Here is a 17,594-nt window from a genome sequence, read left to right as displayed (position 1 = left end):
TTCAATCTACTTGGGGGAGATCAGACAGATACATGGGTTAAAAAAAAAGGTAAACATAAATAAAACATTAAAAGCATTAAAACTACCACTACTGTAAAGCATAAGATTATCAAGTGCCAAATGCCTAGAAGGGACACCCAGTGCTGAGAATTCACAGGAGGGAGCTCCTGGCAGGTTAAAGTAACTAAGAAAAGCCTCCTGGAGGGGACGGGCTTTGGACTGGACCCTGAAGACTGGGCAGGTTTGGCCCTGAGGAACACAACCATGAGCAAAAGTTAAGAGTCAGTGGGGAGACTGACCTGGCCTGAAGTCTCAGCTGGGGAGTGGTGGGAACTAGAGTCAGATAGGTAAGGTGAAAGGAGACTGTAGAGAGCCTTGACTGTCACACTGAGGAGTTTAGACTTCACCCTGTGGGCAACGGGGAGCCATTAATGGTGCTTGGCAGTGGAATGACAAGATAATGCAGTGATTAAAAAAAACTTGGTAGGTACCAATGTAACAATGCAAGTGCAAGATGAGGGTCTGAATAAAGATGGAGACAGAGGAAACAGACAGTGGTGAACATCTCAAGGAAGAAGCCACAGGGCTTGCAGCTGACTGGACAGGAAAGGTGAGAACAAGGTAGGGATAAAGGTGATGCCAGGGAGCAGTGGTTCAATGCCTGGGAAACAATAATGACAGTAACAGGAGCGAGAAGTCCAGGGAGACATCCTGGTTTTACACCTCTGAGTTAAAGGGAATCAGAACACTTAAATGGAAATACCTGACAGGAAGATGGGGATACACAACTGGAGCCTGAGAGAAGAACCAGGGCTGGAAACTGACATTAAGGTATTTTTCACACAGATATGACAACAGAAGAGAGGAGACAGCATCAAGTCTTGGTGGGGTGCAGGAAAGGGGAGAAAGCCCAAATGAAGCCTACTCTTCAGAGAAGGAGGAAGAAGAGAGATCAATAAAGGAGGTAGATGGAGTGGTGAGATTAAGAGAAGACAGTGGGCTGCCATGGAATAAGAGAAGGAGCAGAGAGGCAAAGGAGAAGAGAAGCTGAGCAAGAACCCCTGGATTCAGCAATTAACTACTGAAGAACTGGGGTAGGGGGAGGCAGGAAGAAGGGAGGAAAAGTAGTAGAGCAGAGAGAGAGGGGTGGAGAGATGAAGAAGAGACAGTGGGCAAACTTGTTTCGTTTTTAATTATTATAAGCCTAAATAATGTGTTACTGTTCCATGGAGAACAAATAAGTACAGCATAAATCATTTATTCTGAAGTTTGACTCAGCGGGCACCGGAAACAGACTCGACTTGTTTGTTTAATAACTCCATCAAGAGAGATTACTGAGCACCTACTGTATATCACTGAAGAGTCAGTCAGTCAATACTTCTGAAGACCCGTTACACTGGCCCCTGTGGTGCACAGTGGGGACCCCAAGTGAACAAGGGATAGTTTCTGCCCTCGAGGAGCTAACAGCTCAGTGGGGGTGATAAGATACAAACACAGACGTTTATAATTTAAAGTAATAAATATTAGTAAACATTTCCCATTCCAAATACAAAGACAAGAGAAGAATAAATACCTCCTTATTATCCTGGGGTGGGTGAGTGGGCCAGCTTGCTTCTAATCCCAACTCTGGGCATATTTGGTGCCTGAAGACAGGTTTCCACAAGGGGGAGTTTAGGACTAATGCCATTTTTGCCTGAGGTATTGCCATGTTACTTCCTAACTCTGGAAAGAGAAAAAGAAGGCTGATGAGAGTTCTATTTTTTCCTTAATATACTGAGAATCTTTGAACTGGTGAAGAAAAGATTTTAAAAAAACTTGGGCATTAAGACTTGGAGGGAATTCACGCACATTTAGCAGAATGTAACTGTGATACTTCATAAACAAATACCCCAATGAACCCAAGCCATCAGGCAGTCCTGAAATGCTACCATTCTCTACGACAGCTTCAGTTACAGGTGCCTCTGAAATGACTTAACCCGTGTAGTAAGTTGAAAACAGAATGGGAACTACCTCTAGGGTATAACAGGAAACGTTTCATTATGGGGACATGTTCACAATTCGTAAACTTAAGTTTGTAAAAAAAAAATAGCAGCAATAATTAAATACCCACCATGTATGTGTTTATGAATAAACAAAGAAAAAAGGCTAGATAGAAACAGATTAAAATGTTAATAATAGTTATCTCTGGGTATCAGGATTAAAACTGGCTTTTCCCCTTGGCTTTTTTCCGTTAGGCAATTTTTGTATGATGTTTTACTTTTAAAGTGAGGAAAAACTCAAGACATGATATAGAAATAAAATACACTAGAAAGTTTCATTCTATTTCTTGTTTCACTCGTCCTTGGATGAATTTAACAAATAAGTTGAAGAAATCACTTTAAGGCTAAATCCAAGTTCACATATTTATACACATTCACACAAGTATTCAGATAATTAGAGAATATACAATTAATTTATTCCAAATTTCTGCCTTCTTGTTGGAGTATACCAAAATTGACTCACAAAAAAACGATGACAATGCTGCCAAAACTCAGCTCCCTCCCCACTTGTCCTCCACAGACAGGGAATCCACCATGTCCTTCCTTGGCAATGCGCTCCACTGTCTGAGTCAAGCAACTTGATGAAAATGGTGTCAAGTAGAAATCTTATTCTGGTTTAGTTTAAAGGAAACTGAAAGGGAATTTTATCAATCCCCTTTGCTCTGCTGCTATGTGGAGACAACTTACACAAAAGGGGTACCACCTTGCTCTTCAATGTGGCTGTTAGCAAGAAGGGAAGGGATGGTCTGTGGACTTACGATGCACGGATTTGAGTGCCATGCACTGGGAAGCGAGGCGTCCCATCAGCCGGGAAACAAGGAGCTGTAAATCCAAGCCCCAAGACACGGCGACATCAGGCAGGCCATAGGCAGTGACGGTGAATTTGTAGCCCCACTCATTGTTGCTGCTGTCAGAGTGAAAGAGAAACTGCAGCCGGGGACCAGCCTTAAAGGTCACTTTCTAGAGACAAACAAAAAAGTCATGTGGACAAACTGATTAGAGAAGGTAGCATTTCAGTAATAAGCATGTTCTTCGCGACTCAAAAAAATCTAAATATAAGATTGGTCTAAATATAAAACTGGTCCCTGGAGGTCCAGTGGTTAAGACCCCGTGCCTCCACTGCAAGGGGCATGGGTTTGGTCCCTGGTCAGGGAACTAAGATCCCGCATGCCACATGGCCAAAAAAAAAAAAAACATTGGTCTATATTCTCACCATTATATCTTATCACCCCCACCAAAACTACTAAAGGAGAAATGTATAACGGAGTGACTGAAACAGAAAATTCACAACTGCATCTTATGAAGAAGCAAAGTTGAAAACTGCTGGTCGGTTTTCTAAACCTCAGATGCCCATCTGCCCACCACCTACTCAGCCAGAGAGCATGCTGCCCGCTCCTCTGCTCCCAACCAAGACCGCTGACAGCAGAGAGAAGGTCAACAGTGAAGCAGGACTTAACTTCCCAGCCCCAGAGACCATGCAGCCCTAACTGTGAGGGAGATCCTGGCTTTCATCACCATGGTCAGGGCCCTGCTGGACTCACTGGCCCTTTCTTGCTAAGGATTACAACTCCCCATTTACTCTGACAATGTGATATAAACCAGGGGTGGCAAACTGTTCCTACGAAGAATCAGAGAGTAAATCATTAGACTTTCTGCGCCATACAGCCTCTCTTGCGATGACTCAACTCCACCACTAAAGTGCCAACGCAGCTACAGATGAAACAAACAAATGGGCGCGGCTGTATCCCCAAAAAACTTTATTTACAAAACAGGTATTGAACTCTGCTATAAGCACTTCCTTTTACGAAAGTGTAATATAAGTGCTTCCCTTCAAAGACCATATCTCTATTACCGCCTGAGGCTGACAAAAGGAGAAGAATTGACACAGAAGCAAGTATCGCATGGCTCTCTGGGAACATCACTCACCTTGGGCCATTTATCAGTGCCGACTTTTGTGTCATAGCGTGTTTTCCCACCTCTAGCGTCGGTAAATTCCAGATAATCATACCTGTGAAAGCATAATCTTTATCACTTTCCGTCTCTCATTTCTGATCCATTATTGCTTGGGGAAAAAGAACAGGTGAGTTGTACCTTTTCTCAGTTTCACATCTCTCATCAAATTCCACCTCAAAATAGGTTGCCCCTGGGCTAACAAAGACAGACACCTCATGGCAGTTATTTTCATAGTTGTGAGCAGACTCCTTGGTCCACGTATGTAACACCACAGGACGTTCCTGTTGCCAAGTCTCCACATCCAGCTATGTAGACAAACGAGTTAAGAAAGAAGGGTTTTCATCACTCTACATCCAGCCATACACAGGAAACTGCCGTGCATCAGTGCCCCAGACAGTAGCCTTTGACATCCCTACACAAATCATCACACAGCCTAAAAATATACCTGATGTTCCCATCTCTACATATCGATCAACATACATTTATTCAGCAGAGAAGACACGGGGTTTCTATTGCGTTATAGTAACTCTGATTAGCTTTTATTTTTCTAACTATGACTATCTGTAAGAACTATTTCTTACAAACCAGTACTAGCATGAAAGACCTTACACTCCTATTTGGGACCTTGGCAAACCCGAGCCCATCTTGTCTTCTCCCTCCCTTTTTCAGTCTTTGCTTTTTTTGTCTTTAAAATAGGCTTTTAAATATATGCCCTTTCTATTCCCACAGAGTTGTGTGATTCAAACAAGACAGTGAAAAAACATTTTGTCCTGTAAGGCTGAGTAAGGGAGAAAATGCTCTTAAATACCCAACCCAGATTTTCTCTTCTGGACTTCAATTTGGTTAATCATTCACATGGTTTTGATATAATTTCATGTGCTGTAGAGCAATTAAATTAATCTATGTACAGCTTCCTCTGTGTCTCCTGTCTAATGCTGACCGTACCAAATCAACTCAGAATGGCATTTATTCTTGCTGTCAAAACCAACACTGATAAAGCTGATAGACACTGATAAAGTACTGATAAAACAGAGGGGGCTCTTCTAGAGGTAACTTATTCGTGTAGACCCGTAACTGAGTGGTATGTCTCATTACGTATGGTCACAGCGTTCCTAAGAGGGGATACAAAGCAGGTTCAAACGCCAGCTCGAGGTACCTTGTTCAGTCCTCCATCAGGGTCACTGCAGAGCTCCTTCAACAGCTCTGTCAGGGCACTGAACTCTCTCAAGAGCGTGCAGTGTGAAATATCTAATGTGCAAAAGTCCAGCAGAAAGATCACCTACAGGAAGATGAACGAAGCACTTAGCGTCCACCTCAGACTCTGCCCCCTCCCACCCCTTACAAATGGCTGCCACTCTGTCTTACCAGTTGACGAGCTGCCATTGAAAACACCGAATTACATAATTTTTCTACTACAGTTTTCCCGCTATACTGTGACAAAAGGGATTCCAAAATCACTCTCATGCGTGCCAGAAACTGTCCCACATCTGCCAAAACATAAAGAAAATAATTAATATTTTATATGGTAGAAACATCACTTGCTTGGCCATCATCAAGGACAAAGCTGGAGAGGGTCACAGAAGCTGGAGAGGGAATTCCCCGTCAGAGAAGACCATGAGACCATTTCAGTGTCATACAAACGTTTTCCTCTGGGAGGGAAAAGCCCTGCGAATCTCAGTAAAAGTTTACTTTTAAAGTGAGTGATTTTTTTTTTTTTTTGTCTTTGCTACTTTTCAGTGGGGTGGAGATATCCCTTTTATAAGTGAAGGTACATGGCTGACCAACCCAGTTGGTCTGCCTCTCCCTTTGTTTACAAAGGGCCCGCCTCTAGGTACGCCATGTGACAGGCCAAACTTGAAGAGCCAAGACTCAATACTGTAAGCATTTTTGACATGGCTGCTGAGACCAAGTTTGATGGAACTAATTTTTCTACATACAAATTCTCAGAACCCGTTGGGTTTCATATAATTTTCTGTGGGTTTATGGGACATGAATATTTTCAGTACCAGCAAAGATCACAGAAGTGCTCACGTGTACCTTAGATTTTTAAAGTTCAAGACTTTCTTTTTTGGATAATTTGATTAAAACAGGGAAGACAGACTCTACTGAAGAATATAGTATCATCTAAGAGTGCTGTATGACCGCAGAGGCAATGTTTAGGCCGTGAAATGACCCAACCGTACAATAAAAACACTTAGGCATAATACTTCATTCAGACAGGAAACTGAGCAAAAAGACATGCTACAGAATTCCATTTTAAGAAGAAAAAAACAACCCGAAGACAGATCTGATTTGTAATAATGAAATGAAAACAACACACACTCTGTTCTATGCATGAGGTACTAAGAAGAGAGCACACACAGAGTCAAACCCAAACACCTATCGGTTTTCATGGATTTTGTACTGAAACTCACATTTTTCAATAAGGTCAGCGGCAAGATCTTTGGCTCCAGAGTCCGTGCTCTTCAGCTGCAGGTAGCACCAGGACAGCAGGCTGCCTTGGACAGACCAGAACAGGGAGAAGAGCACAGAGCCCACCTCCCCTTGGGCCCCATCGACCATCAACAGTTCACACTACAAGGGAGGAGAGAAATGGAAAGTGTTTACAACAGGCCATTCACAGAACACAGCCAGGGGCATTCTGTAAGAGAGCAGCTGTCAGACACAAAGAGATTCTAGGGAAGTGGGGAATATTTATGACAGAGCTTTCAACCCAAAAGTGACCAAGAAAGACGGTATTATGAAAACTCCTCTCTTGCCCTCCAGCTGTTCAGAGCCTTTATAGATGTTCGACTCCACGTTCCCCCTTCCACCCCTTAGGAACCTTACCCCACAGTATCTCTCTCTCTCTCTCTCTCTCTCTCTCTCTCTCTCTCACACACACACACACACACACACACACACACACACACACAATCTTCAATAATTCCTTTTCTCTCCGGCTCCTTCCCCTGAGCCTTCAATCAAATCTCTCCCATTTTAAAAGACAATTCTTTATCCCACTACGGCTCTCTAACCATCATCTTTATTCTCCAGTTTCCCTGAAGAGTCAAATGACCTCTAGGGATAAATTCTTGCACCTACAAACCACAAGATATTACTTCCATGTAAATGCCCCGAACTGGAAACAACCCAACTATCCCTTCCCTCCAAAGTAAAATGGATAAATAAATTACGGCAGATTCATAAGGGGAATATTGTGTACGAGTGGGTTGGGGGTGGCGGGGGAGAGCTGCAGCACATACATCAACATGCATGAATCTCAAAAATGCTGTTGGGTGAAAAAAACTTGTCCCAGAAGACTGTATGCCGCATGATTCCATTAAAGACCAAAACCAGGGAAAACAAGCCTGCTATGTAGGGATAAGTAGAAAGAAACACAAGGAAATGATGAATATAAATTTCAGAATGGTGGTTACCTCTTATGAGGAAGGAGGAAGGTGAGCCATGGAAGGGCACTGGGCAGGGAGGGGCAGACTGCAAAAATATTGGTAATGTTTCACTTCTTAAAATGGATAGTTGTTTCTTTAAAGTGTGCATCAATATATATGTTTGTGTACATGTGTTCCATTTGAAAAAGCTGCCTGCACCTGCTGTGCTTGCCTTTCCCCTCCCTGCCATTCTACCCCTCCTGCACCCACCACTCGTTGAAGCCATTCCTCAGAGGCATTAGTTGCCACCTAGAGAGCAAAGCCTCCCCACTTAACCTCAGCCCTGGGAGCTGTGCCAGCCACGGTCCTACTTGAAGCTCTCTCCTCCCTCAGCTTCTGTGGCCCCTGACTTTCTTCCTGCCTCTCCTTCGTACTCTCCTGGCTGCCCTTTCTACACAGATGCCCACAGGCGATGAGAGAACACTGACATTCATGGCTTCAACTATCAATGACTGCAAATCTCCATTTCCAGCACTGACTCAGCTCCTGAGGGTCCAACCAGACACTGTCACCTGAAGTCCTCCCAGAACCATAAACCCAACATGTTCGAAGCCTAGCCGTTAGCACTCTCCTCTTCAAATACCTGCTCCTCCCCATCTTGTCACTGGCCTTTTACATATGCTGTTCTGTTAAGAACGCCCCTTCCTCTATGCCTGATCAGACTCCGTTTGTGGGCTCACAAGGAGCTCCAGCACCACCTCCTCCAAAAAGCCCTTCCCAAGCTCTACTGCCTTCTTCCACCAGATAGGGTCAGGTGTGCTCTTCTGTACCCACAAGACCTACACTTTTAGGCCCTTACTGTATTATGACTGATCACATGTTTGCCTACTCCTCAAGACCATGCTCTTTTGGCACTGTACTCCCGTGCCTAGCACAGGGCCCGGCACGCAGCAGGCTTCTAGTGGATCTCTACTGAATTAACAGACTTGCGAGAAATTTTTCAGACTAGGTACATTTCTGACCACCTTGAAAAAAAGTTTTTTTAAATCTAACTCTTCTTCTTTAGTACAACCATAAATGTTTCTTATTCAAAAAGATAATTCAAGGAAATATCTCAATGGCTGCAGTGATCCCTGGCCTGGGAGGTTCGGTGAAGTTTCTAACTTCCTTTGTATCACAGGAAAGTGACAGGGAAGAAAAGACAATCACATGATCTCCAAAGAGTGAAGATTATGAGGAATTCTCTTGGACAAATGCTATCTCACTTCTCTACGTACAACTCACAGCACACCTGACCGAGTGGAAAGGGGACAAGACTAAGAGTCGAACAGCCTGGGTTTTAGTCCTGGCTCCAGCACATACCGACTCACGCAGGAGGCAGAATTAACACCCACGAAAACCAGTGAGAACACTGGAGTCTTCTGCCCAGGGGCACTGACGATGGGAACGTAGAACTTAAATCAGCAGTCTGGGAAACATAGAATTTAGATGAGCTCCAGGAGAAAAGGAAAGTGTGGGAAATGGCAGAAATAAAAACAGATGAGAATGAGACACGGCTAACCAAGGCAGAGCAAAAACTGATGGGCAGTAGGCTGGAGTAAGATTTTTAAGGGAGACTCAAGAGATGACTCTGGAAAGAAGACAGAAAGGAGAAAATAACCAAAGAGAACATTAATGTGACAGCAGAAAATACAGCGCTGATTAAAAACAATTAAGGCTTATAAAGTCAATACATTACCTTAAAGAACACAGGCATCACAGTAAAATAAAAATAACCCTGAATTTAAACTAATATTAGGTCTAAATAGTGGCCAGTCCAGTGTGACCTAGCACACTACAAATGACAACCCAGCACACTGAAAGCTCTCTAAGGTCCCTGTGAGCAAATGGGGGGGGGGGGGTAAGTGCTGAGTGGCCTATCACCGCAGGCAGCTGGGAATGAACGAAATCATGGCTCCAGAAGCAACCTGAAAACAGCAAAGCACTAACAAAAACATAAGAGATTTAAAGACACCAAGTTCAGCCACGTCATTAAACACATCAAGGGTGTGGTGTGCACTCTCCCCACATCTCCTCTAACTCCCTGGTTCCTGTATTTTATCCAGAGAGGTAGTGCTTGGTCCCCTACTACAGGGCTTTGCTACTTCAGAATCTCTGGGGGTGCTTGATATAATGCAGAGTTTTAAGCCCCACCCCCAGAGATTCTAAATCAGTAGCTTGGGGTGGGACCGAGAAATCCAAATGTTTGCCACAATGTACCAGGCGACTCTGATCCAGGTGACAAATGAACTACATTTTAAGAAACAAAATCCTTCATGTTAAAAAAAAGAAAAAAACTTTAAAATATCATTAGCACAGAAAAAAAGAGACCATCTTTTCAGATTTGATTAGCCTGTGGGTTTGCTAAGTAATCTTAAATTTTAAAAAAAGTTAAAGGTTTTTTCCACAGAATTCACACCACAAGTATATGACTATGCGCTGGGCTCACTGACTGACACCACAAGGGCACTCAGTAAATACCCATTCCTCCTTTTCAAAGGGAGTCTTAATGAGCACTTTCAGGCATTTATTGCTGGCTGACTACCAAGGGGCAGGGAAGCAACCTCTCGCTCATTTTGCAGGAGCTGCTAACTAGAAGCAAAGGCAGGCGGGGAAACCTCTGTGCTCGTGTGTGACAGTCGTAGGCAAAGTTACAATCATGCTGTAAATGAGGGCTAAAGGGGAAGGAGCCACGACTGCCCTACCCCGTCTCCTAAAGGCAAGAGGCAAAGGAAACAGAGCGGCATCAGTTACCTCTCGAGCAGCAACAGAGAGCAGAGTGCTCATGACGGCCAGCACTTCACTGATGTCCGTGTCGGCCAGGTCGCCTTTCTCAGGTAACAGCAGAAGGCCACCTGGATCCTTATCACTGAAAGGACACAAATTAGTCATGACACCTTGTTTCAGGAAGGGGATTTTCACGCTGTCTATCTCAAAAGGTTCCAAAAGAGAACCTAGCAAGATTTCACTGTCAGTTCTATGGGATGTGAGGAGTTTGGGTCAGGAAAAGGCCAGGGTCCCAGCTGGGTCTGTGCCACTGTCTGTCCACATGTACTTATGTAAGCACAGGCCCATAAATCTTCAAGTCCTTAGAAAAGATTCCAGGGAATAAATATGATGAATAAATCACCTTGGCCACCAACAGGAAATACACCTAATCTCATGACTGCTAATCTGACAATCCAGGCTAAGCATTCCGTGTCTTCAAAGGTTCTTCACATGAGCCCCAGCCTCTTTCATCATCCTTGATACTCGATTCTGAAGACATTTTATACAGTCCTCTAAATCTGGCCTCCGTACCAGGTATAGTCTCACCTGCAGAAAGCTGCTCAGGCTTTTAGTCCCCTCCCTCCTTCAAGAGTCTATACCTCTAATAATGCAATCTACAGGCCCATAAGCTTCTTTGGGAGTCAAAGCAGGTAATGGTCTCCATGTCACCCCTCCCAGCACAATTTTTGCTAAACTACCACTCTGTGCCTCTGCAGCTGGGCTTGGGCTTTAATGTATCTGGGTTTTTAGACTTGAGGACTGAACCCCAAACTCCTTCAGCTTCTTTTTTGTCTTCAAAAATCATGTAGAAACTGAAGCATTCAAGGAGATTCCCCATGGGTTCAACTCTAAAGTGTCTTACAGTGCCTGGGACTTGGAGCAAACTCTTGACAAGACTATTATTCTACCACTATTTTGGTCACTTCTGAGTCTAGTGATACCTCACTCTAGAAACCTGGCTGAGTGAGGGAAGTACTTGGTTACTCCAAAAGCACATGAAAGGAAGGGAGAGCTCAAGAAAACAACGTTGCAAAGATCTGAAATACTGGACAACTGAAAAGAACTGTAAACTTACCTAAAATACGTGCAGAGTGAGCGGAAAGTGAGCTGCAGGGACTGCTTGTGTTCCTGCTCAGTGACATTCTTCTAGAAAACAAGACACTGCGGATTCAGGAAATCTATTCCACAACATTCTAGAGCCCTAGAGCAGCACAAAATGCCACGGCCCACTGATCCCAAACATGGGGAAAGCCGGGGTCAGCAGACCACCTCACGGGCCCAACTTAGACCTGGCCTAGCGCGAAGAGGGAGCAGAACCAAGAGACGGCAGGTTTGCTTCTGTTCATTGCTGAAGCTGACATTTTCAAGCCTTCCTGCAGGAAAGCTTGATGCAAATGTTTAAGAAGGTGACTTCCGAAAGATGTCTATTTTCATCCCTGGGCAAGCCATCCCAAGAGAAGGGGACAGAGACAGAGCGCCTTTCTTGTGAGCTTTCTGTTTGTTTTTTTAAACAGGATCTAAGCTTTCTCTGTATAAGTCCGAACAGCCTACGGTGACAGTTAAAGGAATCACACCCCCTGATGAGGCTATGGGTTACTCTGGAGGCACTTTTTTTTTTTCTTAATTCAATAAATGTGTTGAACACCTATTGCTATGCAAGGCACTGGGGGAGATTTCCAGAGGATTTAAGACCCGGGGCCCTGCCTGGCACAAGAGGCTGGGAGAGATAAGATATGGTCACAAATGACAGCAGTTCAATTCATCTGCACGAGAAGGGAAAAAAAATATAGACCTTACCACTGCTGTCAGATAGATGGGCAAAGGAAAAGTTAATGAGCTGCTTTACTAACACACAGCAATGTCATTCAAGAGGTCGCATGTCCTCTATTTTTCCGTGTGGGACATGAGCTAACAAAAAAACCATTTGCTCAGCTGCCTGATAAATGCTTCCAGCAAACAAGTGGGACAGAGATTCGTCCACAATTCAGAGTCAGCTGATACTGTCAAAGGTTAAAACTCACGAAGTAAAAACTGATCCAAAGGGAACCCCTCATGCACTGTTGGTGGGAATGTAATTGGTGCAGCCTTTATAGAAAACAGTAATGGCTTTTGAGGGTGCTCAAAAAATTAAAAACAGAACTACCATATGATCCAGCAAATTCCACTCCTGGATGTTTATCCAGAGAAAACAAAAACACTAATTAGAAAAGATATATGCACACTTATATTCATTGCAGCATTATTTACAATAGCCAAGATATGGAAGCAACCTAAGTGCCCATCAACAGATGAACGGATAAAGAAGATGTGAGATACACACACACACACACACACACGACGAATGAATATTAGCCATAAAATCTCACCACTTGTGACAACATGGATGGACCTAGAGGGTATTATGCTAAGTGAAAGTAAGTCACACAGAGAAAGACAAATATTGTATGATTTCATTATATGTAGAATTTAAAAAACAAAATAAATGAACAAACATAACGAAACAGGAACAAAGTCATAGATACAAAGAACAAACAGGTGGTTCCCAGAGGGGAGAGGGGAGGAAGGAGGGAAGAAATAGATGAGGGAAATTAAGAGGTACAAACTTCCAGCTGCAGATTAAATGAGTCGCAGGTATGAAATGTACAGTGTGGGGAATATAGTCAATAACTATGTAATATCTTCATATGGTGACATATCATGAAATAGACTTATCGTGGTGATCATTTTGAAATGTACAGAAATATTGAATCACTATGCTGTATAACAGGAAATAATGTAGTGCTGCAGGTCAATTACAATTCAAAAACAAACAAACTCATAGAAAAAGAGATAAGAGGCAGGGGTCGGAGGAACTGGATGAAGGCAGTCAAAAGGTACAAACTTCTAGTTATAAGCTAAATACTCGCGATGTAACGTACAACATGATAAATGTGATTAACACTGCTGCGTGTTATATATGAAAGTGGTCAAGAGAGTAAATCCTAAGAGTTCTCATCACAAGGAGAAAAATTTTTTTTCTATTTCTTTAATTTTGAGATTTCTTTAATTTATATGAGATGATGGATGTTCATCCAATTTATTGTGATAATCATTTCATGATGTATGTAAGTCAAATTATTATGCTGTGCACCTTAAACTTATACGATGCCGTATGTCAATATATCTCAATAAAACTAGAAGAAAAAAACCGGATCCTACAAGCTGATATGCAAATTTTGCAGAGAGCTGAAAACAATCAAAGATCCTCCCTCCTCTTGGAAATCCTCCATCACTTAACCTGAACAAGATTCTCCTCTAAACACCTATTGCGTATAGGGTCAGTTTTTCCTTGTGGCAGTGCCCCCAAATAGACTGCAGTCATTTGGCATCACATTTTATGCTTCTTTTATTCCCTTTTTTGTTTCTATGGGGCTTTATGCATCCGACAGGGCACTTTAATTGCATTTACTAATTAGTTGTTACATACAGAAATGCCCTTTTAAATGCTGCATCTCGTTTTCTTCATCAAAGTCTTCTCAGTACTTCTAATAGTTGTTCGTCTAAACAGACAAATAATGATTATTTGTTTTATTCTTTCTGATTGTTATTTTTAAAATTTCTTTTCCGTGTCCTACAGCACTGGCTAGGCTTTCTAATATAATATCAAAGAGAAGCAGTGACAGTAAGCATCCTTGTTTTATACCTCACTTTGGAAGGGATGAGTCAGTGTCCCAAAGACCAGTACATTGTTTATTGTAGGTTTTGGATACATGCCCTCCAAGAGATTAAGGAACTTCCCTTTTATATCAAGTTTGCTAAGGGTTTTGTTGTTTGAACCATCATCAGAAGTTAATCTTATTAAAATTTTTTCTGCATTTATCAATATGATTTTTTTCCTCTCTGATTTCATTGACTGATTTTCTAATGTTAAACCAACCTTGCATTCCTAGGATAAATCATAATTTGGGGTGGGAAGATTAAAACTTGGTTGTATTTTCTTTACAGATATAAACTGAAATATTTATGAATAAAATAAGTCAGGGATTTACTCTGAAATAATAATGGGGGGCGGGAGTGGGTGAATTATATTACAGATGAAACAAGATTAGCCTAAGTTTATAATTATTGAATCTAGGTGATGAGTACGCTTGGGGGGTTGGAGGGATTCATTATATGTATTATTTAATCTAGTTTTGTGTTTAATTTTCCCATAATAAAAAGTTAAAATGGGGGCTTCCCTGGTGGATCAGTGGTTAAGAATCTGCCTGTCAATGCAGGGGACTCGGGTTTGAGCCCTGATCTCGGAAGATCCCACATGCCACGGAGCAACTAAGCCCGCGCGCCACAACTACTGAGCCCACGTGCTGAAACTACTGAAGCCCACATGCCTAGAGCCTGTGCTCCATAACAAGAGAAGCCACCATAATGAGAAGCCCGCACACCAGAAGGAAGAGTAGCCCCCACTCAACGCAACTAAAGAAAGCCCGTGTGCAGCAATGAAGACCTAATGCAGCCACAAATAAATAAATAAATTTATTTAAAAAAAAAAAAAGTTAAAATGTTGGAACTTCCCTGATGGTCCAGTGGTTAAGAATCCGCCTGCCAATGCCGGAGACTAAGGTTTGATCCCTGGTCAGGGAACTAAGATCCCACATGCTGCAAGCAACTAAGCCCATGTGCCACAACTAGAGAGCCCTCATGCCGCAGCTACAGAGCCCACACACTCTGGAGCCCATGCGCTACCAGAGAGAAGCCTGTGCACCACAACTAGAGAGAAGCCCGCGCGCCACCACGAACAGCCCACGCGCCGCAATGAAAGATCCCAAGTGCCACAACTAAGACCCAAAATAAATACATAAATAAAAATAAATATGAAATAAAAGGTTAAAATGTTAAAAAGAACACTTGGTTGTAGGCATGTCATAAAGCTGAAGGAGACTAAACTCTCCCTTTGTGATTCCACAGGTTCTAAAACAGAGGTCAGGATTATCTCTCATCCCCACCCTGAGTACAGCGCTATGTCCTTAGATACTTGTGTCCCACACAAAACTTTGCACACAGTATTAAATACACATTTGGGAAACTGAAACTGAGAAGATATTCAGAGAAAACAAAGACTAATAAGTTTCACCCGAACAGAGTTCTGGAATGGAATCCATACTTTTAACGTAAATAATTACCATCATGGTGAAGAGATGGTCCCGCCGGGTCTGTCGATCAGGAAAGAAGACGGCAGCCCCATTAAGAAGGGTATTCCTGACTTCTTGTTTCAATATTTCCATGGGTGCAGAGTCTCCATCCACCCTATCCACCACTGATAAAAATGAATAATCAGCTTTAATATATCCCACCTATTCACTTACAATATATGTATTGGCTTTAGCCCATACACTCGCTACCAGAGCAAAGAAATACTTCTGTACAGGCTAGGCAATGTAAAGAAATTATCTTTTTATTTGTTTACATTTAACAAAAATAAAGACTCTATGTACCAGTTTTTACATTATTTCTGTCCTTTTGAGACACAACTTGGCGAAGCCTTAAAAATAACTTCAGATGATCATGTGTTTTATTCTCAATTAATATTATCATCTCCCCCACCTCAATCTATCAGCCTCATCCCCGTGTCTCAGCTGAAGTAAAGACTGGAGTGTGATAGCAATTACTCTCAATATAACACAACTGTATATCAGAAACCAGGAGGAAGTTGTTGAAGAGGGACTAAATCCTGAACTCCAAATAATGATTCAAAAGAGGATCATGGAAACTCATTTTCCAAAGATGTAAACCCTTTCCTGGGTTTGCATGGTCAGAGGACCCCCTGTTCTCTAAAGCAAAAGGCCCTGCAGGCTACGAGCTCAGGGTCACAGTAAAGAAGAACCCCAATCCCTACCATCACACAGGTGTGTGTAGAGCTCCTTGGCGGCCTCTACCCGCCTACGGCTCATGCTTGGAGCCTTGGCGTCCTCAGAGGTGGCCGACACGTCTCCTTGCAGCACGGAGAAACAGCTCTGGAGGAGCTGCAGAAGCAGGGTTTGGGCACAGATGCATTCTTCCCTTGGGCTACAGAAAGACAAAGAACATCAGAGAGCAAAAATGCAAGTTGCTTTTACCCTCCAAGCCAAACAACTATCTACAAAGGGCTCTCCCCGCTAGGCATCAGGCTCAGTAAAAAGAATGCCAGTCAGAGGCAGAAAGGTGGAAAGGAAAGAACAATGGACTGGGTAGTGTCTGAAAACACAGATCCTGTCTGACTGTGCCCACTCTGGGCAAAGAAATACACCTCTGATTCTGTTTCTTCAGTAGTATAATGAGAATACTATAATACTTGACCTGCTTATCATTATAAGGTTGTAATATAAATGACAAAATGCTTGCAAAAACACTGCCCTAATAAAGCACTTTGTAGAAATGTAAGGTGTTTATTTTCAACAATAACCAAATCTTTCAAATCAGAGCAATATAAACTAGTAGGAAGTTAAAAATCTTGGAAGAAAAAAATTGTCCATTTAGAACAGCAAAACTCAGTGTTTTCAGTTGTGCTTATCAATATCTGATTATCACCTTGTAACAAACTCTGACTTACTTTTGCTTTAATTTACTGTAAAAATCCCAGAAGATCTGCAAATCAAGACCCGCGAAGTCCAGAAAAGATCTGTATTTTAAGCCACTTTCCTTCTGCTGTACCTAAAAAATAATAAAGACCAGAAAAAATAAAATTGAAACATGTATTTAGAGAAATATTGTAGTGGCTCATTTACTTCTCACTGTTAAGGGATAAGGTGGCTCCGCATGTGTAAAATTCCAACATAACTGATGCTTACCCTTAAACTAAAAAGTCCGTGAACAACTGTTTTTGGTGTGAAACTTTCTAAAATATGTGTGTGTGTACATATGTATGTGAATGTATATATACACATAACACATATACACACATCCCTATGAAAGCTCCTTGACTTCACAGATGCTACACCTGGAACGTAAGTGAATCTCTACTTGGTGAATTATCGTCCAGGACCATCCTGCAGCATGTTTTGACCCTTCCCTGCATGTAGGCTGAAAGATCAATTCTACTGTAATCACTTCTGCTACCCCTAAGCATCTCCCTCTCATTTGCTATTTTCTGCTGTGATAGGAGAGCTCCAGTAACAAAGACCAAACAATCCATATACAAATTGAGTCACCAGCCTCTGAATATGCCCTGAAGCAGAATGCAGGTCAAGAGTAGACACTGTTGCATAGCACACGTGAGAGGGCTCCACCGGGTTCCTGAGTGATAAGCCATGTTCTCTACAGTGATGGCTGAAAGAACCTTTCTTTTTTTTGTTTGTTTGTTTGTTTGTGGTAGGCGGACCTCTCACTGCTGTGGCCTCTCCCGTTGCGGAGCACAGCGGCCACGGCGGCCACGGCTCACGGGCCCAGCCGCTCCGTGGCATGTGGGATC

At 42.6% G+C, this 17,594-nt stretch overlaps 1 protein-coding gene across 8 annotated transcripts in view; it reads right to left on the bottom strand.

The window, feature by feature from the left end:
- Positions 1-17,594, bottom strand: part of ZZEF1 (zinc finger ZZ-type and EF-hand domain containing 1) — a 130,209-nt gene that overhangs the window by 51,986 nt on the left and 60,629 nt on the right. For 6 of the 8 annotated variants that reach the window (XM_089900570.1, XM_089900566.1, XM_089900568.1 and 3 more), the window contains 12 exons: positions 16,737-16,837; positions 16,044-16,213; positions 15,331-15,464; positions 11,247-11,317; positions 10,157-10,271; positions 6,407-6,566; positions 5,358-5,479; positions 5,149-5,271; positions 4,131-4,297; positions 3,966-4,047; positions 2,798-2,999; positions 1,574-1,722 (listed from right to left, as the gene is read on the bottom strand). In XM_089900570.1, coding sequence (XP_089756696.1) covers positions 1,574-1,722; positions 2,798-2,999; positions 3,966-4,047; positions 4,131-4,297; positions 5,149-5,271; positions 5,358-5,479; positions 6,407-6,566; positions 10,157-10,271; positions 11,247-11,317; positions 15,331-15,464; positions 16,044-16,213; positions 16,737-16,837 — 1,596 coding nt within the window. The remainder of the gene's footprint in view (positions 1-1,573; positions 1,723-2,797; positions 3,000-3,965; positions 4,048-4,130; positions 4,298-5,148; positions 5,272-5,357; positions 5,480-6,406; positions 6,567-10,156; positions 10,272-11,246; positions 11,318-15,330; positions 15,465-16,043; positions 16,214-16,736; positions 16,838-17,594) is intronic. The other 2 variants (XM_022595930.2, XM_022595931.2) reach the window with 1 other exon arrangement.

Source organism: Delphinapterus leucas, chromosome 19 (genome assembly GCF_059928025.1).
Source record: "Delphinapterus leucas isolate spDelLeu-1000000601 "Yukka" chromosome 19, BTC_Dleu_Yukka2, whole genome shotgun sequence".
Taxonomy (NCBI): domain Eukaryota; kingdom Metazoa; phylum Chordata; class Mammalia; order Artiodactyla; family Monodontidae; genus Delphinapterus; species Delphinapterus leucas.
This window is presented reverse-complemented; position numbering and strand designations above follow the sequence as displayed.